Source organism: Thalassophryne amazonica, chromosome 16 (assembly GCF_902500255.1).
Source record: "Thalassophryne amazonica chromosome 16, fThaAma1.1, whole genome shotgun sequence".
Taxonomy (NCBI): Eukaryota; Metazoa; Chordata; class Actinopteri; order Batrachoidiformes; family Batrachoididae; genus Thalassophryne; species Thalassophryne amazonica.
The window spans coordinates 9,370,006-9,384,900 of record NC_047118.1 but is presented as its reverse complement, the minus strand read 5'-3'; the positions used below and the strand labels follow the sequence as shown (position 1 = coordinate 9,384,900).

The 14,895-nt window shown below is 39.6% G+C and overlaps 1 protein-coding gene across 2 annotated transcripts in view; it reads right to left on the bottom strand.

Annotated features, from left to right (window-relative positions):
• The window catches only part of LOC117528505 (SH3 and cysteine-rich domain-containing protein 2-like), a 94,631-nt gene that overhangs the window by 16,897 nt on the left and 62,839 nt on the right, over positions 1–14,895 (bottom strand). For both annotated transcript variants that reach the window (XM_034191146.1, XM_034191145.1), the window contains exon 5: positions 2,227–2,348. In XM_034191146.1, the coding sequence (XP_034047037.1) occupies positions 2,227–2,348 (122 nt within the window). The remainder of the gene's footprint in view (positions 1–2,226; positions 2,349–14,895) is intronic.

Genomic DNA, 14,895 nt, shown 5'->3' with positions numbered 1-14,895 from the left:
ACTTCGGCATTTTGAAGAGATTGACATGCTGGGCTTAATGATGCAAAGAGGGAGAGCAATGTTACTGTATGCAAATTCTGCTCTTAGGCAATACCCTGCTGCACAATTATAACACTTAACCATATGCTGCACTAAAGAGGAAGCGTGTTCTCACATAAGGGGAATGCTTGCAACCTTTAAAGCTGTAGCATGTATGATTATGAGCAGAAATACAATATAGCATTCATAACTATCTGTTTATTGGTTTATAATTAGTTGCAACAATGAATCGGCGTGTTTTCATCGTCTCAGAATGAGCAAAATTATTCACCCCCACCCCCTTGGGCTTTTACACAATTTCATTTGTTTATGCCATTTCAAACACAAAAAGTAATTCAGGCATCTATAATTGAATTTCTAAAATTATCCTCCTTAAACTCGAACTGAAAGCAAATCTTTTCAACTTGATATAAATTAGATAAAAATATGAAAAAGATGATAGGTTGCATGTAAAGACACACTTTGGTGAAATAATAATACATTTCTAAAGCACTTTAAATGACGAAAAACTCAAAGTAAACATTAAACAAACATCCCCACATCAGAGAATAAAACCAATTAAAACCACAAAACCCATTTTGTAGAAGCAAAATAATTAAAATAACCTAAAAACCATAAAACTAATGATCGGTTTTAAGACTAGTATTAAAAGAGTCAATGGAAGTTGCCTTTCAAATCCCAACAGGCTATTCCACAAGGTAGAAGCATGGCAGGATGAGGCTCTAAAACCTGCTGACTTCTTCTTAACTCTTGGGACACAGAGCAAGACTGCATCCAGTGACTGCAGGGTACGAGGAGGCACATAAGGCTTAACAAGTTCAGCAAGATAGTTGGGTGCATGTCTATTGATAGCCTTCTATGTCAGCAAAAAAAAAACAAAACAAAACAAAACAAAAACAAAACCTTGAAATCTACTCTTAGAGTCACAGGGAGCCAGTGAAGGGAAGTCAGAATGGGTGTGATGTGGTCAAACCTCCTGGATTTTGTCAAAACTCTGGCAGCAGTATTCTGTACCATCCATAGACATCTCATACATGTGGCAATCCAGAAAATTGACATCAAGTAATACACATTATATGTAATGCACATAAATAATCAGTTTTATTGCCAGTTTTCTTCAAACAAGTCAGGGGATGGATACATGATCATTTCTAATTCACTGACTATGTCTTGGACTTAATTTACTTCAGTCATTAAAAAAATAAAAAGCATGGTACTGTATGGTAAATCTGTGCTGAATAGGCAGTTCTCAAAATCTAAGTGACCATGCAAAAATGAGAATAGTGAGGGAAGCCACCAAGGCACACATGACAACTCCGCAGGAAGTACAGGCTTCTGTGTATGCGACTGGATAGATTGTGCATTGGACAAATCTGGCCTGTTGAATACTCACAGGTTCATGGTGGAGTGGAATAGAGAAGAACTTTCATAAAAGGGAATGGCTCAAATCTAGACTTGAGTCTCCCACATGCTTACCGTCAAACTGTTTTTTTTTTTTTTCAAAAAAAATAAAATAAAATAAAATCCTCTGTTCCACTCCACCATGAAGCCAATAAGCAAACGTTGCACTATCGCTAGTTTCTTCAATTACATCCAAGGAAACCTATAACTCCTTCAGAGATGCTGTGGATGTATTGGTGGCTTTCCTCACTTGTTTTCTTCCTTCTTGTACAGTCACTCAGTTTTTGAGGAGTACCTACTGCAGACAGATTCACCATACAGTACCATACAGTTTGTGTTTCTGATGTACTAAATTAATTTCAATACTTAAGTGATTCAGAAATGTGTATGTATCCATCCCCTGACTTGTGGAAAGAAAACTGGCTGCAAAAGTGATGAACTGTATTCACAGAATTGCTAATACCCTATGTAGTTTGTCCCATTACTCATGGCCTCTGAAAATGGAGGGACTATACACAGTGTATAAATTACTATAATTCCTAAATGGAAACCAGTTGTTTATTTTTTCACTCCACTGTGGTGGTACACAGGGTCAAAATAAGAAAAATTGGATTACTGTCCAAATACCTATGGACCAGACTGTATATTGTTTTTCTAAACAACCAAAAATGATTTACTTTAATCTCAAGAGTGCATCAGGAAGATGACAAATAGAATAATTTTAGAACTTATTTTGGAAGGACTGAACTGTCCTCTGACCACACCCTGAGGGCAATGATGTCATACCAGGCTGCGTGTTGGTGACTCTGACAAACTGCCAAAACTGGAGTGACTCATCTGTGCCAAGGACGTCCCGTATCGCAAGGCGGCGTACACCGGGTCAACACGTGTCCGTACAGGGTCTGAAACTAAACACACATTTAAAACACTTTGTTTGTTTGTCCCCCCACACACACACAAAAACACAATATCCACAGTAATATTCCATCCTGTATCACTGTGCCAATTTGAAGGAATCACAGTGTCTAAATATAACTGCAGTCAGCACTGAACTAACGTGACCCACTTTAAGTGTGAGTGAGGACAGCAGCCAGAACTTAAGGAGATATTAAGATGCTCCAATAACTCCGCCTTTGGTTTATTTAAACATTTAGTTGTTGGCAAGCGTTGCATTAACAGCAGAAACATATTTGGAGCTGAGCAAACAGAAACAGGCAAGATGAGGTGAGATTTAAAATGTGTAAATCTCAGAATCCAATTCTGCATTGATCTGAGAATTCCTGAAATTAGGGCAACAGAATTTTTTAAACCTTTTTCCTTTTTGTATCTAGCTCGTCAGGATGCGGATGGTAGTCGATTTTTTCGGTCAGATTACATTTGGAGTATCATTGCTTCTATGACCCTGACAGACAAATGAAACATTAAATGAGAACACTAAGAAAAAAGAGAATTGTGCCTTCGTTTGGTTGGGCTGAGCTGTTGGAGGAAATGAAACTCACTGCTGCTCAAATTGATTTTTACAGTGTGAAATGAGGAGCCATTTCTGGAGAGTAGAGAGCGGAATAAGCAGTGGGATCACATGCACAGACACTTTGTATTGGACTCTACTTTGCTGCTGAACAAATATTTATTTTTTACAGTCTCTAAGATGCCAGATCATATTTAACAGAGATGAAGGTTTTTGAGGAATCATCATTGACTGTATACTGGACAAACCCTCCAGGACGTCACCTGTTGGTTTTTTGAAGCGTCGGTGTCGCAGATCGAACGGTCCCCCCCATAAAAATCGGTCCACCCTGCCTTCACTACGCATGCATCATTAGCCGCGGTTCAGCTTTTGCACAACAATCATTTCCACACAAATTCAGCATTATTTCATCATAAAAGACGGAGGAAGCGATCAGAGTGCAGCAGCAGCACGAGCTGAATTCACTGACCATCTGCTTAAAAGGGCCTCGTTTCTGCTTTAAAGTGACTTTAGAATAATTTAAAAGGTTTTACCTTGTCATCTGATGGTTAATAATCCCATTACAGTGGTCCCTCACTATAATGCGGTTCACCTTTCGCGGCCTCGCAGTTTCGCGTGCTTTGCATGCTTTTTTTTTTTTTTACAGCGCATTGTGTTCTGCGTCCTCATCAAGCAGGCCGGTCGCGGCACCGCGAAGGGAGAGTACATGCATTGTGTCCTGCGTGTCTGTTTATAAGAATCTTCTCGCCCAGAAGAAAAAAAGAGCACCAACAACTACCCATAACTGTGTTCTTCACTCGAAAAAAGACACCTGCACCGAGGTATGACTCGGTGGAAAAAGACGCGGCGCCAGGACGAAGAGGCGCCGTCAGAGGAACTGTGAAATACTGGTCAGTCACTATTAATAATTTCTTATGTGTCCAACCTCGTAGGTTGATCGTTAAAAATAAATTTGTTAGTTCTAAAAGCCATCATAATTATTTGTAAGAAAACATTCTATTTTTATTTCTCAAAAAAATGTTTGGGCCTGAAAACAGGTTGGTCTTATTTTTCTACTAAGGTTTGAACTTTGAGAGTGTTTACACACGAGAGAAAAGTGAGAAAATGTTAATGCCTGTTCGAGAAAAGTGTATAAAGTGTGTAGTGAGGGGTTTTACAGCCTTAAAACGTCTATAATAATTGTAAAAAAATAACACTGACTACTTCACGGATTTGGCCTATTGCAGGTTATTTTTAGAACATAACTCCTGCACTAAACGAGGGACCACTGTATTCCTTTTGATCGCTTTGGGTGAAGCGCGTCCATCTCAGACGAGCTGCTGTGGTCCCAAATGCACAGTGGAGGCAGGGTGGACCAATTTTTTAGGGGGGTGGGGGGGCCATTCAGTCTGTGACACGAGCATTTTGGCTGTGTGACATGCTTTTCTGGGCATGATCCAACAGGAAGGCACTGAGGGCCCCAGCAACTAGAGAAGGCCAAGGAGATGCCCAGGTTTCACCTGGCTGTGGTAGAAATATGGTTAATCTACACGAGCTGCTAGCTGTTGCATTCACTGCAAGTCGGTCATTTCAAAGCATCACCGAATATCGCCTCATTCCTGCTTAAAACTGCCTCGTTTCTGCTTAAAACTGATTTCAGAATGATTTAAAAGGTTTTACCTTGTCATCTGATGGTTAATAATCCCATTAATCAACTTGATCGCTTTGGGAGAAGAAACTCTGTCTCAGATGAGCTGTTGATGCTCCAAAATGATGCATGCGCAGTGGAAGCAGGGTGGACCGTTCAGTCTGCAACACCGGTTCAACATTTAAATAATGCTGTCCCAAATACTGCCATTTTTAGTGACCAAGTGACATATCTTTGTGGCCACAGTGGGATCTGAACACCAGATTGCTTGTACTTGAGGCTAAGGTTCTACCAGGTCAGCCAAAGTGAAACTGTCCACTAGCCAAGCCAGTAAGAACATCTTTTCAATCTGGACTTCACCTTGTTACATTAGCAGTGCCTGACTCCGCCCAACGCCCGGCCAAAAGGACGGAGCGTGGGCAACATCAACGTAACCCCGGCAGGATGAATGAAGCCCAAACACATGGTCATCTCAGAGCTACTAAACAAACTAAAGCTGGACAGAGGTTTTAATAACTGCTGGATTCTGCCACTAAAAATTATGACCTTCATATTGGCTCAGTAACTGCTGAGTAACAATTACAAACTTCTCCATACCTGCTAATTTGTGTTAATGGTGCTAATACAGTAGTGTTCAGAATAATAGTAGTGCTATGTGACTAAAAAGATTAATCCAGGTTTTGAGTATATTTCTTATTGTTACATGGGAAACAAGGTACCAGTAGATTCAGTAGATTCTCACAAATCCAACAAGACCAAGCATTCATGATATGCACACTCTTAAGGCTATGAAATTGGGCTATTAGTAAAAAAAAGTAGAAAAGGGGGTGTTCACAATAATAGTAGTGTGGCATTCAGTCAGTGAGTTCGTCAATTTTTTGGCACAAACAGGTGTGAATCAGCTGTTCTCTATTTAAGGATGAAGCCAGCACCTGTTGAACCTGCTTTTCTCTTTGAAAGCCTGAAGAAAATGGGACGTTCAAGACATTGTTCAGAAGAACAGCGTAGTTTGATTAAAAAGTTGATTGGAGAGGGGAAAACGTAGACGCAGGTGCAAAAAATTATAGGCTGTTCATCTACAATGATCTCCAGTGCTTTAAAATGGACAAAAAAAACCAGAGACACATGGAAGAAAATGGAAAACAACCATCAAAATGGATAGAATAATAACCAGAATGGCAAAGGCTCACCCAATGATCAGCTCCAGGATGATCAAAGACAGTCTGGAGTTACCTGTAAGTGCTGTGACAGTTAGAAGACGACTGTGTGAATCTAATTTATTTGCAAGAATCCCCCGCAAAGTCCCTCTGTTAAATAAAAGACATGTGCAGAAGAGGATACAATTTCAAATCAACTGACCTAAAGAGAAATAGAGGAATATTTTGTGGACTGATGAGTAAAATTGTTCTTTTTGCGTCCAAAGGCCACAGACAGTTTGTGAGATGACCCCCAAACTCTGAATTCAAGCCACAGTTCACAGTGAAGACAGTGAAGCATGGTGGTGCAAGCATCACGAAATGGGCATGTTTCTCCTATTATGGTGTTGGGCCTATATATTGCATACCAGGTATCATGGATCAGTTTGGATATGTCAAAATACTTGAAAGAGGTCATGTTGCCTTATGCTGAAGAGGACATGCCCTTGAAATGGGTGTTTCAACAAGACAATGACCCCAAGCACACTAGTAAACGAGCAAAATCTTGGTTCCAAACCAACAAAATTAATGCCTTGCAGATGTGAAGAAATCATGAAAAACTGTGGTTATACAACTACATACTAGTTTAGTGATTCACAGGATTGCTAAAAAAGCAGTTTGAACGTAATAGTTTTGACTTTGTAGCATCAACAGCAGATGCTACTATTATTATGAACACCCCCTTTTCTACTTTTTTTTACTAATAGCCCAATTTCATAGCCTTAAGAGTGTGCATATCATGAATGCTTGTTCTTGTTGGATTTGTGAGAATCTACTGAATCTACTGGTCCCTTGTTTCCCATGTAACAATAAGAAATATACTCAAAACCTGGATTAATCTTTTTAGTCACATAGCACTACTATTATTCTGAACACTACTGTATCGACAAGCGAAGTCTGGGCACTTGCAGTGATGCTGTGCTTTGTCGCATCCATGACAGCACAGAACCATCTGGGGTCCTGCATTTCCAACCACCCGGGCAGACAACTGGTCCATGTCCACCTCAAGAAAGCAATCATCTATCGGTAGAAGCGTGGGCGTCCCCTTGGCCCCTGAGTGATAACATACAAATTTAATAGTACTGAAATTTTCTTTAACAGAAACAGTGGAGCACACACTTCTCAGATGGTCCATTGGTACATTTAACTGCACTGCAAACTGTGCTGTATTATCTCAGATATTTATAAGTGCTCAGAAAGGGCAAACACAGTGAAGTCCACAGCAGTTAGCAGCCACCTCTACTAGTGGGGCAATGGACTCAAATACTCATTATCAATCAATGTGACCATGCCCAAAGGTAATTATTCATAATTTTATAGTTTACAATAGCTTAAAACTATGGTGTTATTAAAAAAACACTCCAAATGGGAAAAAAAACACCAGAGATCAAAGCATTTTTTTTTTTTTGTATGAGGGTGAAAGCGTGTTTATTTCTGCTGAACAGTTGGACAATTTAACATGGGGTTCTATGGGAGTGATTCTTTTAGAGCCCAAGGAACTACAAGATTTACCACCTCTACGTTGGCTTAATTCCTCAGCACCAGGTTGGGGCTTGGGAATTACAAGATTTTCTAGTGTGGAGCGTGCAACTAGTTATACCTGGTATTGTTAAGCTGACATGGTGCACCTAACTATTAACAGCCTGTATTGAACAGAAAGTGATCAGTGGTTAGTATATGCAGTCACAATAACGGTGGCTGACACTAACCACATCCAGTTAATGCTAGGGATGTTAGTGATGCTTTGTGCATCTCGAATGCTTCATGTTAGTTTTCTCTCTTCCATATTAGTTTATTGTCACAGATGATGCTTATCAATAAAGTACACATACATACAGGGAGTTTTTCCTTACCACTGCTGCTCTGGGGTTTAGTAAGGTTAGACTTTACTTATGTGAAGCACCTTGAGGCAACTCTGTTGTGATTTGGCGCTATATAAATGAAAATAAATTGAAACTGAAAATTTTAATTTACATAAAATTTATAAATGCAATGTGTAAGGGAGAGAGAAAAGAGAAAGAGACCAACGGTAGTTAACGTGACTGCATATGCTGTTGTTAACATAAGTACACATGAGCAATTCCACAGTGACTGACGTTACATTCAGAGAGGAAGCAGGCCTTTTGAGACCAGGACTTAAAACACATAGCCCCTGAGTGTTCCTATCTTGTGGAAGACAGGGACAAGGTCAAAACTGAAAATGAAAACTGAATGAACTGAATGATTGCATAATTATCAATCAATCAATTTTATTTATATAGCGCCAAATCACAACAAACAGTTGCCCCAAGGCGCTTTATATTGTAAGGCAAGGCCATACAATAATTACGTAAAAACCCCAACGGTCAAAACGACCCCCTGTGAGCAAGCACTTGGCGACAGTGGGAAGGAAAAACTCCCTTTTAACAGGAAGAAACCTCCAGCAGAACCAGGCTCAGGGAGGGGCAGTCTTCTGCTGGGACTGGTTGGGGCTGATGGAGAGAACCAGGAAAAAGACATGCTGTGGAGGGGAGCAGAGATCGATCACTAATGATTAAATGCAGAGTGGTGCATACAGAGCAAAAAGAGAAAGAAACAGTGCAACAGTGCAGTGAATAAAATTGGTCCTAGCACAGAACCTTGTGGAACTCCATAATTAACCTTAGTCTGTGAAGAAGATTCCCCATTTACATGAACAAATTGTAATCTATTAGATAAATATGATTCAAACCACCACAGCGCAGTGCCTTTAATACCTATGGCATGCTCTAATCTCTGTAATAAAATTTTATGGTCAACAGTATCAAAAGCAGCACTGATGTCTAACAGAACAAGCACAGAGATGAGTCCACTGTCTGAGGCCATAAGAAGATCATTTGTAACCTTCACTAATGCTGTTTCTGTACTATGATGAATTCTAAAACCTGACTGAAACTCTTCAAATAGACCATTCCTCTGCAGATGATCAGTTAGCTGTTTTACAACTACCCTTTCAAGAATGTTTGAGAGAAAAGGAAGGTTGACTGATGTTACATGACTGACATTACAGTATGTCACTCTATATTAAAAAGTTACAAAAAACAATTTTCTGCTGATAAAACAATGTACTTAGACTGGTAATTACCATATTTTATCATTTTACAGCTTAATAGGTTATGTTGGTATTTTTATGATTTCTGGGCCAAAGCAGGTGCAGTACTGGCAATCAATTTCTCACTTCAACTGAGGTGTGCAATGTTCTCATTAACACAAAACAATAATATGCTTATGCAGAGCGTATGCAGAGGATGAAAATTCTGTTTATGCAATAGATAGAAAACAAGCCCAAATCATTCAATCATAAGCAGCAATCTTCCATTCCAGCTTATTAATTAATCAAAAACCCAGACAGAGCTTTAATTCATTTGAAAGCTTGTCTCTTAGTCTTGTCCATCCAAATTGGAAGTCCCAAAAACCAGTTTTATTTGTTATTATCTATCGTTCACCTGGTCGTTACTGTGAGTTTCTCTGTGAATTTTCAGACCTTTTGTCTGACTTAGTGCTTAGCTCAGATAAGATAATTATAGTGGGCGATTTTAACATCCACACAGATGCTGAGAATGACAGCCTCAACACTGCATTTAATCTATTATTAGACTCTATTGGCTTTGCTCAAAAAGTAAATGAGTCCACCCACCACTTTAATCATATCTTAGATCTTGTTCTGACTTATGGTATGGAAATAGAAGACTTAACAGTATTCCCTGAAAACTCCCTTCTGTCTGATCATTTTTTAATAACATTTACATTTACTCTGATGGACTACCCAGCAGTAGGGAATAAGTTTCATTACACTAGAAGTCTTTCAGAAAGCGCTGTAACTAGGTTTAAGGATATGATTCCTTCTTTATGTTCTCTAATGCCATATAACAACACAGTGCAGAGTAGCTACCTAAACTCTGTAGTATCTCGTCAATAGTTTTACATCCTCATTGAAGACAACTTTGGATGCTGTAGCTCCTCTGAAAAAGAGAGCTTTAAATCAGAAGTGTCTGACTCCATGGTATAACTCTCAAACTCGTAGCTTAAAGCAGATAACCCGTAAGTTGGAGAGGAAATGGCGTCTCACTAATTTAGAAGATCTTCACTTAGCCTGGAAAAAGAGTCTGTTGCTCTATAAAAAAGCCCTCCGTAAAGCTAGGACATCTTTCTACTCATCACTAATTGAAGAAAATAAGAACCCCAGGTTTCTTTTCAGCACTGTAGCCAGGGTGACAAAGAGTCAGAGCTCTATTGAGCTGAGTATTCCATTAACTTTAACTAGTAATGACTTCATGACTTTCTTTGCTAACAAAATTTTAACTATTAGAGAAAAAATTGCTCATAACCATCCCAGGGACGTGTCGTTATCTTTGGCTGCTTTCAGTGATGCCGGTGTTTGGTTGGACTCTTTCTCTCCGATTGTTCTGTCTGAGTTATTTTCATTAGTTACTTCATCCAAACCATCAACATGTTTATTAGACCCCATTCCTACCAGGCTGCTCAAGGAAGCCCTACCATTATTTAATGCTTCGATCTTAAATATGATCAATCTATCTTTGTTAGTTGGCTATGTACCACAGGCTTTTAAGGTGGCAGTAATTAAACCATTACTTAAAAAGCCATCACTTGACCCAGCTATCTTAGCTAATTATAGGCCAATCTCCAACCTTCCTTTTCTCTCAAAAATTCTTGAAAGGGTAGTTGTAAAACAGCTAACTGATCATCTGCAGAGGAATGGTCTATTTGAAGAGTTTCAGTCAGGTTTTAGAATTCATCATAGTACAGAAACAGCATTAGTGAAGGTTACAAATGATCTTCTTATGGCCTCGGACAGTGGACTCATCTCTGTGCTTGTTCTGTTAGACCTCAGTGCTGCTTTTGATACTGTTGACCATAAAATTTTATTACAGAGATTAGAGCATGCCATAGGTATTAAAGGCACTGCGCTGCGGTGGTTTGAATCATATTTGTCTAATAGATTACAATTTGTTCATGTAAATGGGGAATCTTCTTCACAGACTAAAGTTAATTATGGAGTTCCACAAGGTTCTGTGCTAGGACCAATTTTATTCACTTTATATATGCTTCCCTTAGGCAGTATTATTAGACGGTATTGCTTAAATTTTCATTGTTACGCAGATGATACCCAGCTTTATCTATCCATGAAGCCAGAGGACACACACCAATTAGCTAAACTGCAGGATTGTCTTACAGACATAAAGACATGGATGACCTCTAATTTCCTGCTTTTAAACTCAGATAAAACTGAAGTTATTGTACTTGGCCCCACAAATCTTAGAAACATGGTGTCTAACCAGATCCTTACTCTGGATGGCATTACCCTGACCTCTAGTAATACTGTGAGAAATCTTGGAGTCATTTTTGATCAGGATATGTCATTCAAAGCGCATATTAAACAAATATGTAGAACTGCTTTTTTGCATTTACGCAATATCTCTAAAATCAGAAAGGTCTTGTCTCAGAGTGATGCTGAAAAACTAATTCATGCATTTATTTCCTCTAGGCTGGACTATTGTAATTCATTATTATCAGGTTGTCCTAAAAGTTCCCTAAAAAGCCTTCAGTTAATTCAAAATGCTGCAGCTAGAGTACTGACGGGGACTAGAAGGAGAGAGCATATCTCACCCATATTGGCCTCTCTTCATTGGCTTCCTGTTAAGTCTAGAATAGAATTTAAAATTCTTCTTCTTACTTATAAGGTTTTGAATAATCAGGTCCCATCTTATCTTAGGGACCTCGTAGTACCATACCACCCCAATAGAGCACTTAGCTCTCAGACTGCAGGCTTACTTGTAGTTCCTAGGGTTTGTAAGACTAGAATGGGAGGCAGAGCCTTCAGCTTTCAGGCTCCTCTCCTGTGGAACCAGCTCCCAATTCAGATCAGGGAGACAGACACCCTCTCTACTTTTAAGATTAGGCTTAAAACTTTCCTTTTTGCTAAAGCTTATAGTTAGGGCTGGATCAGGTGACCCTGAACCATCCCTTAGTTATGCTGCTATAGACGTAGACTGCTGGGGGGTTCCCATGATGCACTGTTTCTTTCTCTTTTTGCTCTGTATGCACCACTCTGCATTTAATCATTAGTGATTGATCTCTGCTCTCCTCCACAGCATGTCTTTTTCCTGGTTCTCTCCCTCAGCCCCAACCAGTCCCAGCAGAAGACTGCCCCTCCCTGAGCCTGGTTCTGCTGGAGGTTTCTTCCTGTTAAAAGGGAGTTTTTCCTTCCCACTGTAGCCAAGTGCTTGCTCACAGGGGGTCGTTTTGACCGTTGGGGTTTTACATCATTATTGTATGGCCTTGCCTTACAATATAAAGCGCCTTGGGGCAACTGTTTGTTGTGATTTGGCGCTATATAAAAAAAAATTGATTGATTGATTGATTCACATTTTGATGGGAACCTGTCATGGTATAGCTAACCTTCACTGCATCATGGTAACTGAAATTACTTTCTGCACAAGTGAATATTTGCCCTTACAATTTCAAACACTATTCTCCCGAAATTCTAAAAAAAAAAAAAAAAAAAAAAATACTAGGGGAGCTATGACAACTACCTTTGCACCCCCCCCCCCCCCCCCCAACCAGAACTAAACCAAACCAACTGTTTTAGGTTCCTTAGATGACCCAAAAACACAATCAGGATGTTCCCAAAAATAAAAACTGGCCTCAAGCCAGTTATCCAAGATGGCTGCCAAAACAGGGTTTTTTTTTTTTTCTCTAAAACACCTTTACACAACATATAAACAACTTAAATATCACAGAGATTCAAAGAGAAGACCAACGCAGGTCACAGCAAACTCATTTGTGCCTAAACTAAATTCATTCATGGGTTTAAGACTCAAAATGGCGTCCAAAATGGCCACCAATAGACCCTTATCATTAAACTACAAAATAGGAACAAACAATAGACTTAATAACAACAGAAATCATTGGTGTTTTAGTGAAAAAAAAAAATAATAATTTGGTGGCCATCTTGGATGCTATCTTGGATAACTGGCTTGAGGCCAGTTTTTATTTTTGGGAACATCCTGATTGTGTTTTGGGGTCATCTAAGGAACCTAAAAAAGTTGGTTTGGTTTAGTCCTGGGGGGGACAACCCAAAATGCTTCTGCAACATGGAATTGCCCACATGGTGATGTGAACTGGTGTTAGTTTTCTTCAATAAAGTCCATTAGTAGTACATGCCATGTCAAAATAACAAGGCATAAATAGCAGTATGCTACACAGCGGGGAATCCAATAATTTCCAGAAAACCTTCCTGGGAAACTTGACTTGAGGGGAGGTACACCATATTTGTTGTTGTTGTGCTGAAAATGTGATTGCTACAGCAGAGGGATGAAGCTCCAGCAATAGAGTCTTCCACAGACTACAGCCACACAGGAAAACAATGATCATGTTCACAGTGTGGTGAAGGTCAAGAGTCAACTGAATCTCTGGTTTCCATCCAAAGGATGAGTGCTGGAAATCCATCACTCTGAGTGAGAGACAAGGAGGAAATCCACTGAGTCCTCTCACTCCCTCAAAATTAAAAAAATTCAGTAAGTAAGCAATATAAAATAAAACTAAAAAGCCAGCATTATTTTTTCTGTGTGGAAGGTGTTACAGTGATACCAGCTTTTTGAGGCAGCACCGCAAAGCTATTAAGACCAAAAACCCAGGAAACCTGATCATGATGTGGGACTGAGTTTTATTTTTAAAAATCAGGACACTGAGCATGAGTGTGGTCTCCAGCCAGCTGACCACCGCCCATACCCTCCTGATATGGCACCACCAGACTTCTACCTACTTTCAAGCATGATAAGTGTCCAAAAAATGAGGTGGGCTTCATAGATAATTGGCAAAGCTTCTGGGGAAAACCTGGTCTTGTTAGGAGAGACGGCATCCATCCCACTTTGGATGGAGCAGCTCTCATTTCTAGAAATCTGGCCAATTTTCTTAAATCCTCCAAACCGTGACTATCCAGAGTTGGGACCAGGAAGCAGAGCTGTAGTCTTACACACCTCTCTGCAGCTTCTCTCCCCCTGCCATCCCCTCATTACCCCATCCCCGTAGAGATGGTGCCTGCTCCCAGACCACCAATAACCAGCAAAAATCTATTTAAGCATAAAATTCAAAAGAAAAAATAATATAGCACCTTCAACTGCACCACAGACTAAAACAGTTAAATGTGATCTATTAAACATTAGGTCTCTCTCTTCTAAGTCCTTGTTAGTAAATGATATAATAATTGATCAACATATTGATTTATTCTGCCTTACAGAAACCTGGTTACAGCAGGATGAATATGTTAGTTTAAATGAGTCAACACCCCCGAGTCACACTAACTGTCAGAATGCTCGTAGCACGGGCCGGGGCGGAGGATTAGCAGCAATCTTCCATTCCAGCTTATTAATTAATCCAAAACCCAGACAGAGCTTTAATTCATTTGAAAGCTTGACTTAGTCTTGTCCATCCAAATTGGAAGTCCCAAAAACCAGTTTTATTTGTTGTTATCTATCGTCCTCCTGGTCATTACTGTGAGTTTCTCTGTGAATTTTCAGACCTTTTGTCTGACTTAGTGCTTAGCTCAGATAAGATAATTATAGTGGGCGATTTTAACATCCACACAGATGCTGAGAATGACAGCCTCAACACTGCATTTAATCTATTATTAGACTCAAGTGGCTTTGCTCAAAATGTAAATGAGTCCACCCACCACTTTAATCATATCTTAGATCTTGTTCTGACTTATGGTATGGAAATTGAAGACTTAACAGTATTCCCTGAAAACTCCCTTCTGTCTGATCATTTGTTAATAACATTTACATTTACTCTGATGGACTACCCAGCAGTGGGGAATAAGTTTCATTACACTAGAAGTCTTTCAGAAAGCGCTGTAACTAGGTTTAAGGATATGATTCCTTCTTTATGTTCTCTAATGCCATATACCAACACAGTGCAGAGTAGCTATTTTTTTTACATCCTCATTGAAGACAACTTTGGATGCTGTAGCTCCTCTGAAAAAGAGAGCTTTAAATCAGAAGTGCCTGACTCCGTGGTATAACTCACAAACTCGCAGCTTAAAGCAGATAACCCGTAAGTTGGAGAGGAAATGGCGTCTCACTAATTTAGAAGATCTTCACTTAGCCTGGAAAAAGAGTCTGTTG